General features: G+C 39.1%; 1 protein-coding gene across 1 annotated transcript; it reads left to right on the top strand.

The window, feature by feature from the left end:
• Positions 1–1,479: 1,479 nt before the first annotated feature.
• LOC145043501 (alkane hydroxylase MAH1-like) lies at positions 1,480–3,418 on the top strand. Its single transcript, XM_078992185.1, has 2 exons — positions 1,480–2,739; positions 2,838–3,418. Exons 1-2 carry the CDS (start codon positions 1,531–1,533, stop codon positions 3,156–3,158), a joined length of 1,530 nt encoding a protein of 509 aa, XP_078848311.1. The 5' UTR covers positions 1,480–1,530; the 3' UTR covers positions 3,159–3,418.
• Positions 3,419–19,101: the final 15,683 nt, after the last annotated feature.

Here is a 19,101-nt window from a genome sequence, read left to right as displayed (position 1 = left end):
AAACATTTACATTTCTCAAAAAACCAATGTGGCGTTAACGAAATGATTTCGTTTGCATTGTCATGTTTTTGTGTTAATATAAATGTGGATATCAAAGGTTAATGAAAATATTTTTCATGAGAAATAAATGAAAGTGAAAACTAAGAAATGAGATATAAAGAAAGTGGGCCTAAAACTTAAAATACAAAATCTACTTTGAGATAAAAATAATATGAATGGAAGATTAAGGAAAGTGGGCTATATTCGACATAGATAGTCAGAACTCAGAAGCACAAAAAGATGGATAGCCGTGGCCCGTCCTCCCATTGAGGTCCGAACCGGCTCTGTACGTGTTAAAACTTAGAATAAATGAAAACTAAAAAATAAAATATAAAGAGATGTCCGAATCGGCTGGCTCTGTACGTATTAAATTTAAAATAATAAAAAAAATAAGAAATGAGATATAAAGAAAGCGATCGTAAAAGTTAAAATACAACATCCACGATAAAAAAAAAAAAAAGTGGAAGAATAGGAAGGTGGGCTCATATTAGACATTAGTGGTGAGAAGCCAAAAGGAAGGATGGTAGTGGCCTCAAATTGAGGTCCGAGTTGGCTTTGTATGTGTTAAAAGAAATTGAGAGTGGAGTTAAAACCCAAGCCACTTCAAGTCTTCAAATAAGAACCTTGATACACCACATTATAGCAAGTCAACCATCACTTAGGTGAATTGTAATAAAAATATTATCATTTTTAGGTGCAAACTAATAAAGAAAAATTCTTTTACATTAATACGAAAAATTTAGTTGCACGAGACCTTTCCGGACACTATAAAATATAAATGCACCCTTGGTCATGTGTAAGAGCATACATAATGGTGAGTTCAATAGAAGAGTTGAATGAGGTGACAATTCTATGTGTACAATTGTAAGATGTTACATTGACATTTAATGGATTTAGAATTTAATGGTTATTGAACTTTTTAATGAGAAAAAAGTTAAAGTTTTTAATTTATAAATATTTACTATAAATTACATTTTATAACATTCTATTAAATTTGTAGAGTTCAATACATTGTAGGAAAAGAAAATGATAGAGTTATATAGATTGTAGAAAGATGATATGTCAATCCATTGAACTCTATGAAGTTCAATGCATTATTATGGATACCCTACTGTGTACTCAATAGATTAAATTTTATTATCATAAAATATAATGTTTTGGTGTACAATGTTAAACGATCATTCATTTCTTAAATAAAAAAAAAACATTTTAATTGTTAAATATCTCATGAATTAGATTTAAATTATTCGGTTTTGAATAGATGGTAAGAAATTTTTTGATAGAGTTTTATGAACATTGTGATTTCATTAAACTCAAAATGTATTTTGCATGCTTAAGTTGGTAACTTTATACAGAAAACAAAATTGCCTTTTTTATGACTCGTCATTACATATCACGCAACAACCAATCAAACTTGTCACTTCATCACCGATACAAATACTACGCATCACCTCATCTAATCTTCTCCCACATAACTAACCACACAAAGAAATGGTGCTCCCCTTCGGCTACTCTGAGATCATCCTCGCAGCAATCTGCTACTACTGTCTCTCTGTTTTCCGGCAACGGCACGCGATGATATTTGAGTGGCCGTTGGTAGGGATGCTTCCAGCACTGCTCCGTCGTGTCAGCAGGATCCACGACCTGTGTATCCATGTTCTCAGCCGCACCGGCGGCACTTTCTTGGTCAAAGGTCCAAGGTTCCTTCACATGGACATGTTGGGCACCGTTGATCCCGCCGATATCCACCACATCATGAGCTCCAACTTCTTGAATTTCCCAAAAGGCGAAGAGTTTAAAGAGATTTTTGAACTTCTTGGAGATGGGATTTTCAATTCCGATTACGAGTTGTGGAAGAGCCACCGGAAACTTATCAATGCTTTGATTAGCAATATGAATTTTCTACGATTCATTGCTAAGATGAACAGGGAGAAAGTTGCTAAAGGCTTGATTCCGGTTCTTGACTATGTGGCGTCAACAGGGGTTGTGGTCGACATCCAAGATGTGTTTCAAAGACTAACCTTTGACACTACTTGCATGTTCGTAACTGGATACGACCCTGGTTGCTTATCTGTTGATTTCAAAGATGTGCCATTCTCGAGAGCCATGGATGAAGCTGAAGAAGCAATCTTCTCACGTCACATCCTTCCAAAAAACGTGTGGAAGCTACAAAGGTGGTTGGGGATTGGGAAGGAGAAGAAACTGAAGGAGGCACGGGAAACCTTAGATGATGTGATAAGAGGTCTCATTTCAAGAAAAAGGAAAGACTTGAGGGAAGGAATCGTGTCAAAAGATGACTCAAAGGGTATCGACATATTGACTTCATTGATAACGTGCGAGCCTGAATGCTTCGGTGAGGGGTTCAAATACGATGATAAGTTCTTACGAGACACGATCTTGAATTTGATGATTGCAGGGAGGGACACAACAAGCTCATCCCTAACATGGTTCCTTTGGCTCGTTATCACCCACCCAAACGTCGAGAAAAAGATTCGAGAGGAGATAAATGCGAATATTATCCCAACTTCTGAAATGGAAAGTTTTAAACTTTTTGAAACAGAGGAAACTAACAAGTTGGTTTATCTACATGCGGCGTTTTGCGAAGCCTTAAGGCTATACCCGCCTGTTCCATTTCAGCACAAGGCTCCGGTTCAACCTGATGTTCTTCCTAGTGGCCATCGTGTCTATCCCAATATGAAGGTAGCATTAAGTACTTACTTCTTCATAAATTAATTAAGCTGAATGCATGTGCGTTGAATGGAGCTTGTTTTTGCATATATATACACCTTGATTTGCAGATTATGTTTTCTTTGTATGCAATGGGGAGAATGAAAACCATTTGGGGGGACGATAGCTGGGAGTTCAAACCGGAGAGATGGATCTCCGACAAGCAGATGATAAGGCATGAGCCGTCGTACAAATTCTTGTCGTTCAACGCTGGCCCAAGGACTTGCATCGGGAAACATGTTGCATTCACTCAAATAAAGGCTGTAGGTGCGACCATTTTGCACAATTACGAGTTCGAAATGGAGGAAGGTCACGTAGTGGCTCCTAATGTTTCAGTCATTCTTTACATGAAACATGGACTCAAGGTTAGGGTCGCATGTAGATGGGGTTGACGTCGTGGAAATAATAATGATAATAATAAGAATAATACCACCGTGTCAAAAAATGAGTAAAAGAACATATGGTGTTTTCCTTAGTATTTTTGGAAAAAATGTGGCTTTTATTATAAAGATTGAAATAAGTTGGTTTAAAAACTCAACCGGAGATAGTTTATATGATTTTATGGTTTGGTGAGTATAAAAGTGTGCAACCCCTAGAAGGTTTTATATGTACCATGTATATCATAGTAGTGAAATAAACTTCGTTTTAATAATTAGCAAGTATTTATTTTTTACTTATTCCATGGGTTCATACACATACAATCTTTGGCGAAAATTGATTAAATTTTGAGAAAAATAAGAAATAATCTTGTCAATCATTAGATTTTCAAGATCAATTTCAAAAATAAATATGGTGGTAAATTTGTAATATTATAAAAATATTCGTTGCTTTTTACAAAGGTCATTTCTGAAGGTTAATTTTAGGGTGTTTGTAAAATAGAAGCTGATTTTATATATATATATATATATATATATATATATATATATATATATATATATATATATATATATATATATATATATATATATATATATACACACGTTTTTATATATTTAAATACGAAATAAATAAATAAATAAATAAATAAATAAATAAATATATATATATATATATATATATATATATATATATATATATATATATATATATATATTTCATATTTAAATATATAAAAGCGTGTATTTAATATTACGTTTATATAAAAACATTTAAAACATTTTTTAATGTATAAAAATATTATATTGAACAAAAGACCGGAGAAAACAAAACTTATATTATTTAAAGCAAACCTTTCCAAGCATTTTTTTGCCTATCACATTAAAAAATCTGTGCGTTTCTATTTTCAGGGGTATTTTGGTAACTTTGTCTGTTATAAATGATTATGTTATCTGATTCCTTTACATGTTGAACGCAAGCTCGAGACTATCATTTGAATTCAGAGTTATTCGATTTGATTTTTTTCGCAATTCATCCAAACCTCAGTGATTTTTTGGATTTTTCTTCCAAAATTTTATGCTTGTTGTTTGTCGATTGTTAGAAGAAGAAATTGTATCATCGTCTAAGAATTTTATGTTTAACTGTTCCTTCTATCAAAATGTAAAAGTTTCCACTTTACATAACTTTTTTTTATGATTAAACACTGGTATTTTTTATTTATTTCATCTATCCTAGTAATAGAATCGGTTATTTAACGTTTTGAGTTTGAAAACAATTAGGCTTAACAAATTGTTCATCGAAAAAGTAAAGATCGTCACTTTTCAGAACTTATTTTGATCATTTATCATTGATTTTTGCATTTATGAAGTATAAATTGAAAATTTTTAGTTCGAAAAGAGTTAGGTTTAATATATTGTACCTTATGTTGACCATTTAACATCGATTATTGCATTTGTTGTTGTATTTATGTAGTATAAATCGAAATTGTTGAGTATGAAGTTTGTAATCGTGATTTATGTTTGCTGGAAACCTAAATCATTCAGAAAACATTTGATTAGTATATGTTTAAAATCTTATTGTTTGAATCAACTGTGACTAAGTTCTTTTATTAACAGTTTATGATTAGCTATTAAAGAAACAGATGTGATTTATATATATTATATAAACGATAATACTCAACATAAATTATACGTGATTGATATCATTGATATATGTTATAAACTATAAATGTTTTATTAACATTGATAAAATTATATGTGATTGATATATGTTATAAACTATAATACAATGCTTTAAATCATACATTATTAATATAATTTATAATCATATTTTCTTTTGGTCAAATATGTTTAAAATCATATTTGATTGATACATGTTATAATAAAAAAATGTTATGAACATTTAGATTTTATATTATAGCATAACATTTATATTTTATATTATAGTGTTTTATATCATATATAAATAATATTTGTTTTAATTATAAATGTTTATGTTGTTAATAACAGGTTCTACTGTTTGACAATGTCTTATACAAACGATAATGTGAGTTACTTTATAAATGAAGATCAAATTAATACTTTTGTTGAGAGTGTTGAAGTTGTTGATGAAGATGTTGAACAATCAAGTCATCAAAATCAAATATCTAGTTTTTCATGTAAGTTTTAATTATTCATGTATTAAGAATTGAATCTGTTTTTATAATATTATGTGATTATTCAATAATTTAGTAAAAGTGATTAATATTTTGTTAATCATATGTGATTATTCATTTTTTTTTCATGTTTTAATAAATATTTACATCTGCTTATTTTATCTATGTTCATTTTTTCTTATAATGACATATGATTATACAAGGAATTCATTATTAATCACATTAATCATTTGATTCGTTAATAAATTTATCCTTAATCGCATGTGATTTTACATTTCATACGTTGATGTATAATCAATTTTATGTTATGTGATTATTATGTAGTTCTTTATTAAATATGTTGTTATAGTGTTAATCATATGTGATTGTAAGTTTATTATACTGTTAATCATATGTGACACATGTTTAGTTTATCTATGTTCAATTATCTATTATAATCACATATGATTATATAAGGAACTCATTTTTAATCACATGTGATTATTCGTTGATTCTACAAGTGATTGTTGTTCTTATTCCAATGATGCAAATTTAAGTAGTATGACAAGTACAAGTTGTGTATCCGATTTTAATATGTCAGAGCCTCTGCATGATATTAGAATAGACGTTCCTAAAAAGTTTAAACCTACTAAGTCATTGAGGTTTAAAGATGTTGATGAGGGAGTTAATTTTTATAAAATATATGCAGAGCAAGCTGGTTTTGATGTTCGTGTGAACACATTAAGGAAAAAGGGTTATATAATAAAGCATAGGTATGTGGTTTGATGTAACAGCCCGAAATTCAGGTACCACTAATTTGCCCTTCATCTTTATGTTGGGCGAGTACACTGCGCGTACTCGCGCGCCTCATTTAAACACGTCATCACCCGGGTACGCTGGGCGTACCCAAGGTTACGCCGGGCGTAACCGGTCCAGACCCAAAAACCCTAATATTGGTTGTTGGCTATAAAAGGAATGATATGGCTTGGTTCCTCAGCCACCATCCTTCAGAAAGAAACCCTAAGAGAGTTGTTCCTACGTTCATAGCTTGTTTGTGAGTGTTCTAAGCTTTGAGGTGTCATTTCAAGGTAGCAAAAGAGAAGAGGAGTCCATTGTGGAGGCTAGAAGTTGGTGTTCAAGTGTAGATCCGTGAATAGCAGAGGTTGGAGCTTCTTCCTAAGGTAAAAAGTTCAGATGTTGCCTTGTAGTTCTTGTGGTATGCTTTATGGACCATTTTCTAGGGTTTTGGTCCCAAAGATGGAGACTTTATGAGCAAGTAGTCTCCATTGGCATAGATCTATCATATTTCTGGTCCTTTTGAGTTGTATGTTCATAAAAATGTAATCTTGGACGTGAATGATTAGCCATGCATGAGATCTAGATTTTTTGAGTTGAAAAGGAAAGGTATTAGGGAGTGTAGGAGCCTTTACAGCCATGCCAAGGCTTAAAGGTTTCGACTTTATGGGTAAGGAGGCTTAAAGAGAGCCGGATCTAGAAGTTGAAGAAGTGTCTTAACCATTTAAGACCATAAATAAAGAGTGGCTGAATCTGGGTGTTACGCTGGGCGTAACTCCCAGTACGCACAGCGTACGGGGTTGAGACCCCGATTGTAGATCAGGGATGTACGCCCCGCGTACATAAGTAGATACGCCCTGCGTACGGTGATATGTTGACTTTCGTTGACTTTTAGGGTTTTGGTCAACATGTGGCTTTGAGTCAAGGAAGGGTAAAATGGTCTTTTACCCCTCTGAGGAATATCAATAAGGGTGAAGCCTAGTCTTAGAAGTCGATATTAATTAGAATGATATTTCGTTATGATTAGGCGGGGTTGGGTCTTCGTTTCGAGATTCGGAGATAGCAAGCACGTGAGATTCTAGACTTTCCACGAGGTGAGTTTTCTCACTATACTGTACCCGGAAGGGTATTATTGTGTGACCGGAAGGTCGGATATGTTATGAGTTGTATGCATTGTATATGATAAGATTAACCGTTTGTATGTGCTATGTATGCTATGCTTGATATGGGCCGGAAGGCATTATGTTATGTGTCGGAAGGCATATATGTTATGGGCCGGAAGGCGTTGTGATGTGGACCGTAAGGTTGACGCGGGTAGGACCGGAAGGTTTACCGGGTCGGGACGGAAGTCCCCTGAGACACATGGACCGGAAGGTCAGGTTGTGGAAGGGCGTATGTGCGTAAGTAGTATTTTGGGGAATTCACTAAGCATTTATGCTTAAAGTTGTTGTGTTACGTGTTTCAGGTACTAGCGAGGACCGTGGGAAGGTACCAGCGTGATCTGTACACACTATCAGATGATTTATTTATGATCTTGGGGTTTACATGATTTGTATTATGTTATAATACATTGGATTTTATGACTTGAATGGATGAAAACATGTTTTAAGAAATGAAAATTTTGTTTTGAAAATTCACGTTGTTACAAATTGGATGAGAGCCTTGGTTTGAGGGATTCGGATGCACCTTCGGGCGTAACTGAACTCAAACCGAGGATTTGAGAAAAAATTTCAATAATAAAGGCATAAAATTTTATAAGAGATTTTGTAATAACCAAAGGAGAAGCAGTGTGTACGGTCAGCCAGCGCCCGAACGGTAAAATCCTCAAAATACCGTTACAATATGTGTTATGAGATATGTTATGATATGTTATGCATGCTAGAATAGACTAGGTATTCATATTAGGACTAGAGTGGCCTGATTTGTGATGCCTTAGTCTAGGGGAACCTGCTGCTATGAGATGCCTTGAGAGCGAGTAGGTAGCCAGTGCATAGCAAGAATAGAGTACTCGTGATCCGGGGTCCAAGGAGGAGGACTTGGGGTGAATGCTGATGCGGTGTCGTTGGTAGTATAGGGCCCGTACTACTGAAGACACCGGATCAGTGGGCAACCCAAGTAAGAATCCTTTGGGTATCGGAGGCCGAGTTGGGTTGCGTTATCGAGTGCGAGTATGCTCGATTGAGTCTCTGATATATTTATGTTGTATTTCAGAGGCATTATGGTTGGGACACGCCACATACCTGGGACGAGCGGTGTGAGTGATGAGGAGCTTCGTCAGATAATCCACGATGAGGTGGTTGCGGCAATCCGGGCCGAGATTCCGGAGATGTTTGGGTCTATCAAGACCACGCTGATGGAGACTTTCGATGAGCGGTATGCCGCGGTGACTAAGGCAGCAGCCGCTGCAGCTGTGGCTGCTGCCAGACCTCAGGGAGGTGACTCGTTGGTATTCTGGGAGTTCAACAACACGAAGCCACCCGAGTTTTGACGGGACACAGGATCCGATCGCTACGATGAGATGGATTGCTGACATTGAGGGATGCTTCTACACATGTTCATGTCTGGAGCATCTGAGGGTACGGTTTGCTTTGAACCAGCTCCGTCTAGGAGCAAAGGATTGGTGGAAGTTCGTGACGGCGAACTTCACTCTTGCGGAGATTTCGGCCGTGACTTGGGAGAGATTTACTACCATGTTCAGAGACGAGTATGTTCCCCCGGTGGAGAGGGAACGATTGATTTAGGAGTTCTTGACCCTCAAGCAGGGTAACGATTCAGTTGCTGTGGTCACCCGGAAGTTTCATGAGAGGGCGAAGTTCTACCCTGAGCAGGTGTCCACTGAGCAGGCACGGATGAGCCGATATTTGGGTATACTGAGGAGGGACATTCAGGAGTATGTATCGAACTCAACATACTAGACATTTTCTGAGCTCCAGGTAAATGCCCGAAAGAGGGAGATCGAGTTGGAGACTCGGGCCAGGGAGGAGGCCGAGTCTCAGCGGGTGGATCGGCGGCCGGCTCAGTCCCAGCTGGCAGCCAAGCTGACCAAGTCCGCCGATTCGAGGACGGGAGGTCAGAAGGGCCGCACTTGCGGAAAGTGCAGCAAGGGTCATGAGGGGACCTGTCGATCAGGTGCCTTCTACAAATGTGGCAAGGAGGGGCACATCACTAGGGATTGCCCCAAGGGATTTATGGTTTGCTTCCATTGCGACCAGACCGGCCATCGGAAGGCCGAGTGTCCTCAGCTTCACCAGGGATCAGCTCAGGGATCTGCGCCTACTGCTAGGGTTACCGAGACTCGGCCATCGAAGGCCGAGGCTCCGAAGGCTCGTGGGAGAGCTTTTCAGTTGACTGCGGAGGAGTTCCGCACGGCGCCCGATATCATGGCTGGTAGGTATTCTTTCATGTATTTACTTTTATGTTGAGATATTGTGCTTATATTATGATATGCGTAGGTACTTTTCTTGTGAATTATGTACTTGCCTTGGTATTATTTGACTCGGGTGCGAGTCGGTCTTTTGTATTTTTGGCTTTTAGTCAGCACATCGGTATTGATCGGGAGGTGATGAGTCGACCCCTGAGGGTTTCCATAGCTGATGAGAAAGCGGTATACGCCGCCAACGTGATTCGAGGATGTGTGCTCGAGATTTTTGGTGTCAAGTTCCCTATAGATCTGGTTCCTATAGCGATGGGAGATATCTGTGTCATTGTGGGCATGGACTGGTTGAGTAAGTTTGGAGCGGTCATTGACTGCGAGAGACAGCTAGTGACCATACGAGACCCTAGTGGGGGAGTTCTTACTGTGTATGGCGAGGGGACCCGGTGTGGGTCAGCGTTTTGTTCGGCTGCCAGGGCGAGACAGAGTTTACAGCAAGGCTGCAGTGGATTCATAGCCTATGTGATGGACACACGAGTGGCCGTGAGGAGGCCAAATTCAGTTGACGAGGTTCCAGTAGTGTGCGAGTTCTCAGATGTGTTTCCCGAGGAACTGTCGGGCGTGCCTCCGGAAAGGCAAGTGGAGTTCCGTATCGATCTGGTTCCGGGAGCGGCACCCATCACCAAGGCGCCTTATCACCTCGCTCCACCAGAAATGCAGGAGTTATCCTCGCAGCTTCAGGAGCTGTTGGGAAAGGGATTTATTCGACCAAGTAGCTCACCTTGGGGAGCGCCGATTCTTTTTGTCAAGAAAAAGGATGGTTCACATTGGATGTGTATCGACTACCGGGAGTTGAACAAGTTGACGGTCAAGAACCGGTATCTGTTACCTAGGATCGATGATCTGTTCGATCAGTTACAGGGGGCATCTTGGTTCTCTAAGATAGACTTGAGGTCGGGTTATCATCAAATGAGGGTTCAGGATGAAGATATACAGAAGACTGCATTCAAAACTCGTTATGGACATTACGAGTTTGTAGTGATGCCTTTTGGGCTCACCAATGCCCCAGCTGCGTTCATGGATCTTATGAACAGGGTGTGCAGGCCGATGCTAGATCGGTCGGTGATCATATTCATGATGATATTTTGGTATATTCGAGGTCTAGAGAGCAGCATGAGGAACATTTGAGGGAGATTCTTGGAGTTATGAGATCGGAGAGGCTGTATGCCAAATTCTCTAAGTGTCATTTCTGGTTACGAGAGGTTCAGTTCCTAGGACACCTTGTTAACCAGAAGGGGATATTGGTCGATCCGGCCATGATCGAGGTGGTGATGAGATGGGAAGTGTCGAGATCACCCATTGAGATCAGGAGCTTTCTGGGATTGGCCGGCTATTATCGGAGGTTTATTAGGGATTTCTCCAAGATCGTCATGCCAGTTACCAAGATGACCCAGAAGGGTGTTGCATTTTCATGGGGTCCGGAGCCGCAGTCCTCATTTGAGACCCTTTGTCAGAAGTTGTGCAAGGCCCCGGTGCTTGCACTCCCAGAAGGGATGGAGGATTTTGTGGTATATTGTGATGCATCCATATCTGGGTTAGGGGCAGTGCTTATGCAGAGGGGGCACGTTATAGCATATGCATCGAGGCAGCTGAAGCCTCATGAGTCGAGATATCCCACCCACGACCTGGAACAGGGGGTTGTGGTGTTTGCCCTCAAGATCTGGCGACACTATTTATATGGGTTTCGGTGTACCATATACACGGACCACAAGAGTCTGAAGTACTTGATGGATCAGCCAAATCTGAATATGCGCCAGAGGAAATTGTTGGATGTGGTGAAGGATTATGATTGTGAGATCCTGTACCACCCGGGCAAGGCTAATATCGTAGCCGATGCGTTGAGCTGTAGGGCGGAGAGCACCCCGATCCGAGATGTTTGTATGAGGTTGACGGTGATGACTCCGATATTGGACACCATCCGAGGGTCCCAGACTGAGGCTGCGAGACCGGAAAACCGAAAGTGGGAGCAGGTTGTCGGGCAGGTATCAGAATTTGTTACTGATGGTCTGTAACGCCTGTAGATCTGGGCTAGTCAATTTAGAGATGATAAGCATCAAAAATGACTTTTTGATGGAATATTATTTATAGGGATTAATCTTAACCAAGTTGTAGTATATGTCACAAGGTTTCCGTGCATATAAAGAATGCCAAAATCCGAGTTATAACGAAGAAGTTATGACCTGTCGAAGTTTTGCGACAGAACCGACATGACCCAGCGTGACCAAGCGAGATAAATAGTGAATTTAAGGTAGATACATATCTATCCTTAGTGATCTAAATGAGAATTTAAGATCTCATCGATAGTAGTGCAACGACGGAAAGACAGACGGAATCGGAGTTCAGATAAAGGAGTTATGAATTTCGAACGAAGTTTTCCTGTCCCGGCCTACTAAAAATATTACATAAGTAATATACTTATAATATATTAAAAATAAAGTCAAAACTAGCCAATGGAGTCTAAATAAGAGTTGTAGAGCATAATCTCACCTTCGCGGCGATATAAATAACGTCGAAAACGAAGTTCGTATGCGAAAGTTATGAATTTCTGAAGTTCGGGGCGCGAAACCCCAAAACTGTCAGAGACCACGACGTGGCAAGCAGTGCCACGACGTGGCAAGTGTCCTGACACCTCCAGGAGTCCCCCAGATGCAACTTGGGATGACGCATGCAGTGACGATCAAGCCCACGACGTGGCAAAAGGATCCCACGACGTGGCAAGGGCCAAAATTGCCTTATAAATAGATTTGAAGGGCCATCCATTTAGGGTTGCTATTTTCTCTCTTCTCTCTCCCGTTTTGCCTCGATTTGCGTGCCAGAAATACCCCGAAGCCCCGCTAATATTCCCGAGTCCCGAAGCAAGTCCCGAGATCCCAAAGATTCCGAGAAGTGCGGTTTCCGAGCCGAAGCTCTCCCCGCGAGAAGTTCGATTTTTGTAGAGATCTTCCAGATCTGCTGCGGATTACTACTTTTGCAAGCCGTAGTGCTATCCAATCATCTTCTGAGCAAGTGAGTGTATAGTCCCTTTCATCTTACACATAGATATGAAGTATTTTATAAAATACGTGCTATGTGTACATATATTGTTGTTTATATGTGTGAGTGTGTGGTTACTTTCTTCTAACACATAAGTATTAAGTATTTGCTACGATATACGTGTTATGTGTTTATATATTGTCGTTTATTTGAGATAAGCATGGAATTGATGTTTTATATAGGTTTTAAATGAGTTAAACTGTATATGTATGTTATATCTACAAATATGTTGGGTAGAACATGGGTAGACGAATTAGTTGGGGTGTGATGACGGATGAGTTTGAGTATGAGACGAAGGATGAACCTTGGTAGCTATGGATTTAGTACTGTATAGATGAACCTTGGTAGCTATGGATTTAGTACCGTATAGACAAACGTTGGTAGCTATGGACTTAGTACCTACACCGATAGTTATGGATTTAGTAATATTAGATAAACGTTGGTAGCTATGGACTTAGTACCTACACCGATAGCTATGGATTTAGTACTATTAGATAAACGTTGGTAGCTATAGACTTAGTACCTACACCGGTAGCTATGGATTTAGTACTGTTAGATAAACGTTGGTAGCTATGGACTTAGTACCTACACTGGTAGCTATGGATTTAGTACTCGGTGAATGAACCATAGCAACTATGGAATTAGTGCTCTATGAAGGAGCCTTAGCAGCTATTATCTTAGTGCCTAATAAAGAATCCTGGCAACTATTGTCTTAGTGCCTAATACGGAGTGAACGAATAGATGATTCTTAGGGTAGACCCTTAAGATTAAGGAAGATAATGGGGATGGGTAATTGGGTTGATTGTTTGATGATTGAATATAATAATTATATTATTATGGGTTGAAAACCCTATATGCTCACCAGGCTCCCAAGCCTGACCCACTCAGTTTAATTGTATCACAGGTATCGATACGAAGCTGCTTTGCACTGAGAGATTAAAGGAGATGTAAATCACTAGAGTAAATGAATGTATGTTCTGTTTATGCTTATGTGTCTGTATCGGAACATGACATCCCGAGGTTTTATTATTTAATGAAAATACATTCTCTTTGAGAAATGTTTTGATAAGTTTTTATCATATCTTGTTTTGGGAACAAATTCCGCAACCGTTTTCTTTAAACGATTACTCTGATTTTAAAAACAAAGCATAAACAAATCGGTCTTTTCTGGCCATGAAATTGGGGATGTCACAGTTGGTATCAGAGCATTAGTTTAAGAGAACTAGGAATTTGTAGGAAATTTCTAGACTTAAACTTAGAATGCTAAGGAATGATTGTGAGGAGTATGTCTAAAATATGTTAGGTAGTACACCTAAATTGACACAAGCACTAGTTTATTTTAGGAATGATGCCTAAAATGCTTTTATGTGCTAATTGTTTTGTGTGATAGCTAAATTGATTCTATTATTTGTTCGGATCTATGGTCTATTGCCGACCGGATTTGGAAACCTTATGTGTTTAGGATTCTAAGCGTACGACTACGACATTAGAACTAGCATGTAACCGTTTCGGAGTGATAAGGATGATTTAAATATCTATTGTGAATAAGGATCTGAGTTCACCTTATTCGGTGTGTAGATCAAAAATGGTAAGAACCAGAAGTGGAGTTGGAAATGTGAACGAAGACAGGAATCAACCACCAGTGATTGAGCAAATACCTATTGTAGCTGCTGCACCCAAGCCAATAACGATGGCTGGTGTACAAATGATGATTCATACGATGTTGGATCGTCAGATGGAGGAGACCAGGCGGTTGCTTCAACAGAATCATAAAGAACTATCAATTCATGTGGAAGAGCCCAAAGTGAATGGAGGGCAGTCAGAGGGAGGCAATTACAGTGGGATTGTTGGGCAAGTAGAACCCCCAGTGGCAGAAAGGAATGACCCAAAAAGGGAAATAAACAGGGATGGGCGTATGTATAAGAATTTCTTGTGTGCCAAACCACCAAGCCTTTCTGGGAGCCCAAAGCCTGTAGAGATTATGGACTGGATCTCCGAAATGGAGATGGTGTTTGAAAGTTGCGACTGTAGTAACAAACAAAAGATTGTCTTTGCAGTTAGACAACTGAAGACTGGAGTCTTGAGCTGGTGGAAGTTACTGGCAGATATGATGCCTCGAGGGGAAGCCCTGAGGATGTCTTGGGAATCATTCCTAGAGCAGTTAAAGATGCAGTACTGCTCAGAGATAGATCTGATTGATCTGAACAATGAGTTCCAGAACATGAAAAAGGGGGAAATGAGAATTGGTGATTATGCTACTACGTTTATCGAAAAGATGAAATTGTTTCCATACTTGGTGCCGACTGAGATCGCCAAGATCGAAAAATTTGCTAACGGATTGCCATCAGACTTTGGCCCAACGGTCAAAATGGCAAGTACGTTGAAGGCAGCCATTAGAGCTGCTAAGAATGTTGAGACTCAAATAAGAGAGAAAGGTCTAGAGAAGGTTGAAGTTGGAGAAAAGAGGAAGCTTGAAGGATCCTCAATACCTGATACTAAGGGAAAGTTCGCAAAGTCTAACCTAAATGACCAAAGGTATGGACCCAAGTGGTGTGAAAAGTGCAAGAAGAAGCACTTTGGAGCATGCAACGAAGAAGTAACCTGTTACAAATGTGGAAGGATCGGTCACTATTCCAAGAACTGTACACACAATGATAAGGTGTGCTACGGATGCAGAGGCAAGGGACACATGTCTAGAGACTACCCAAAGAAATATGAACCAAGGCTAGAAGCACCGCCAAAGCCAAGGGCATTCCACATGATCCTTGATGAAGCAGAAAACAATGTGAGGATCCAAGGATGAAGACTTCATATATCTATATAAAGCTTGTATCAAGAAGTGTAGCCTATTAGAGGCGTAGTATAGGGTGAACTTGAACCTTTGTGTAATCGTTTCAAGATATTATATAAACCCTAGTTTTGCTATCTGATGTGTTGTATGATTGTGTGAATTTCTTGTATGGTGACTTGGTCGACTACGGGACAATACTTGGGACGAGTATGAGTAGGTGTGAAAGGTAGTAGATGCATATACTACCGGAAGCACAGGACTCAAACTTGGATCAGGGAAAGTCACAAGGTTACCAAGAAGCTAGTAACTGATTCCGTTTTGTTCAAGTGTGTCATTACCCTTGTTTCGGTAGTGACTAGTAAGATGGTTGTTATTCCGACCCTAGTGGTCATATCAAATTGAGTCCGACTATGAGGAGTTTGTTACATGGTTCATGGAACCAAGTTCGATGTAACATCTGACCGAAGTCAAAAGATTGAAATCAATGCGATCGATAACATCACGCTCGTTGTTAAGGAAGCTTGTAGCTAGAAATGCTACATATAAAAATGTGATTATATCATGTTAGAATATGAAAGAAGTTATATTCCATTCTGGAATTTGACTCTAAGAGACTTGAGTCTAAGCGTTGCATCATACGATGAGAGGTCATTTGAACACGACCCATCGGTTTGTTACAATAGATAAATGAAAGTATTTATCCTGAAAGAAGAAGGATTCCACAATAAGGACTTATTTTGTAACTTGGAAGTTATGATTGAAAGTACAACATAGTACGATAAGCAGATGCAAGATTGGGCATCATCTGCGGTCAAGAAATCCATAGAGTTAAATACTCTATCGAGGAAACATTGAAGTTATGGTTATTACCTAGGATGAAGAGATAAAGTTCGGAATCATTATGCAAGTCCTATTTCGTTGATGATTCCGGGACGTAATCATCCTAAGGGGGAGATAATTGTAACGCCCGTAGATCCGAGCTAGTCAATTTAGAGACGATAAGCATCAAAAATGACTTTTTGATGGAAGATTATTTAGAGGGATTAATCTTAACCAAGTTGTAGTATATGTCACAAGGTTTCCGTGCATATAAAGAACGCCAAAATCCGAGTTATAACGAAGAAGTTATGACCTGTCGAAGTTTTGCGACAGAACCGGCACGACCCAGCGTGACCAAGCGAGATAAATAGTGAATTTAAGGTAGATAGATATCTATCCTTAGTGATCTAAATGAGAATTGAAGATCTCATCGATAGTAGTGCAACGACGGAAAGACAGACGGAATCGGAGTTCAGATAAAGGAGTTATGAATTTCGAACGAAGTTTTCCTGTCCCGGCCTACTAAAAATATTACATAAGTAATATACTTATAATATATTAAAAATAAAGTCAAAATTAGCCAATGTAGTCTAAACGAGAGTTTTAGAGCATAATCTCACCTTCGCAGCGATATAAAGAACGTCGAAAATGGAGTTCGTATGCGAAAGTTATGAATTTCTGAAGTTCGGGGCGCGAAACCCCAAAACTGTCAGAGACCACGACGTGGCAAGCAGTGCCACGATGTGGAAAGTGTCCTGACACCTCCAGGAGTCCCCCAGATGCAACTTGGGATGACGCATGCAGTGACGATCAAGCCCACGACGTGGCAAAAGGATCCCACGACGTGGCAAGGGCCAAAATTGCCCTATAAATAGATTTGAAGGGCCCTCCGTTTAGGGTTGCTATTTTCTCTCTTCTCTCTCCTGTTTTGCCTTTATTTGCGTGCCAGAAATACCCCGAACCCCGGTAATATTTCCGAGTCCCGAAGCAAGTCCCGAGATCCCGAAGATCCCGAGAAGTGCGGTTTCCGAGCCGAAGCTCTGCCCGCAAGAAGTTCGATTTTTGTAGAGATCTTCCAGATCTACTGCGGATTACTACTTTTGCAAGCCGTAGTGCTGTCCGATCATCTTCTGATCAAGTGAGTGTATAGTCCCTTTCATCTTACACATAGATATGAAGTATTTTATAAAATACGTGCTATGTGTACATATATTGTTGTTTATATGTGTGAGTGTGTGGTTACTTTCTTCTAACACATAAGTATTAAGTATTTGCTACGATATACGTGTTATGTGTTTATATATTGTCGTTTATTTGAGATAAGCATGGAATCGATGTTTTATATAGGTTTTAAATGAGTTAAACTGTATATGTATGTTATATCTACAAATATGTTGGGTAGAACATGGGTAGACGAATTAGTTGGGGTGTGATGACGGATGAATTTGAGTATGAGATGAAGGATGAACCTTGGTAGCTATGGATTTAGTACTGTATAGATGAACCTTGGTAGCTATGGATTTACTACCGTATAGACAAACGTTGGTAGCTATGGACTTAGTACCTACACCAATAGCTATGGACTTAGTACCTACACCGATAGCTATGGATTTAGTACTATTAGATAAACGTTGGTAGCTATGGACTTAGTACCTACACCGATAGCTATGGATTTAGTACTATTAGATAAACGTTGGTAGCTATAGACTTAGTACTGATGAGATTATTGATTCTTTTAATCTATAAAGATCGATAAGATCTTGAACAGGTTATGAAAACAATGACGATAAAAACACAGTAAAATAATAGAACAAGATTGAATCAAACGAGTCGAATGATTAAAACAAAATCCTCAGAAGAGCTCGATCAAGAACATCAACTGTAGAGGATTGGAAGGTTACAAGTATTATCAAATAAACCTTTAGTCGTCTGGAAAATATCGTATTCTCAGATCTCTCAAAAACCTTAACCTAATATGCATGCAAGCATAAGCTTATATACAAAGCATAAAAGACACACGGTTGGACAAGCCCAAACCGTAATACAAAGAATTATAAACAAACGAGCCCAAAAGATGCAATCTTCTAAGCCCAACAATCTCCCCCTTTGCGTCAATTTGGGGCGAGTTCTTCACTCTGACTTCAAAGCAGATGGCTTCTTTACCGTTTGAAAAATTTTCGGTATCAAAGCTAGAATATGATGCCTGAAGGTAATATACCAACGAAGCATATCTGTAAAGTTCTTCTTATCTGCTGTTGTATTCTGTTTGCATCGGTGAATGATATTGATGATGTGCTCCAGACACTCTGTAGAGAACAGATGCTTGTCTACCAACGCAAACAGAAACTTGTGCTTATCCCCCCTTGTGAACATAACTGTCAGATTGGAAGAATCAATCTGCCCCAACTTCATTTTATGGACATCTCCGGTTTTGGAAGTGGGCTTGACAGTCGGTTTCTTATTCATCACCTTTGCTATTTCCTGATCCATAGTGGCCAGCTCATGGACATAGGAAGCCAACATTCTTTTAAGATGAGAAAGAATTGGTTCATATTCTCTCTGGTTGGAGAGAAGAATGTTGTATAGCAAGATCCAATCGTGGGGGTTCAGACTGGGAAGATCTGCCAGAGAAATAAGATGTTCGGTGTTGGCAGTTCCTCTGTTGATTTTGAAATTGACGTTTACAAATTTCCCAGCCTGGGTTGGTTTCAGTACCTTGACTCTTATAATTTTCTGGGCACTCCAAGTCAAGTACTGAGGTTGACCGAATTTCAGATAGAAATCGATAAGCTCCCTGTCAACCTTCGGGTTCGGATGAGGGACGTTTGCAGTGACATCAAAGCAGTGAAAAGTGAAGGCTTTACGCGTAATGGGCATGTCGAACTGCGAGTCTTTGGAGTTTTCACACTCAAAAGATGCAATCGGTTCCAACCAATAAATAGAAGGAAACTCAAT

Source organism: Lactuca saligna, chromosome 4 (assembly GCF_052625555.1).
Source record: "Lactuca saligna cultivar CGN05327 chromosome 4, ASM5262555v1, whole genome shotgun sequence".
In the NCBI taxonomy this organism is placed as follows: Eukaryota; Viridiplantae; Streptophyta; class Magnoliopsida; order Asterales; family Asteraceae; genus Lactuca; species Lactuca saligna.
The sequence above is the reverse complement of the archived record's forward strand: the minus strand, read 5'-3'. Positions and strand labels throughout refer to the sequence as shown.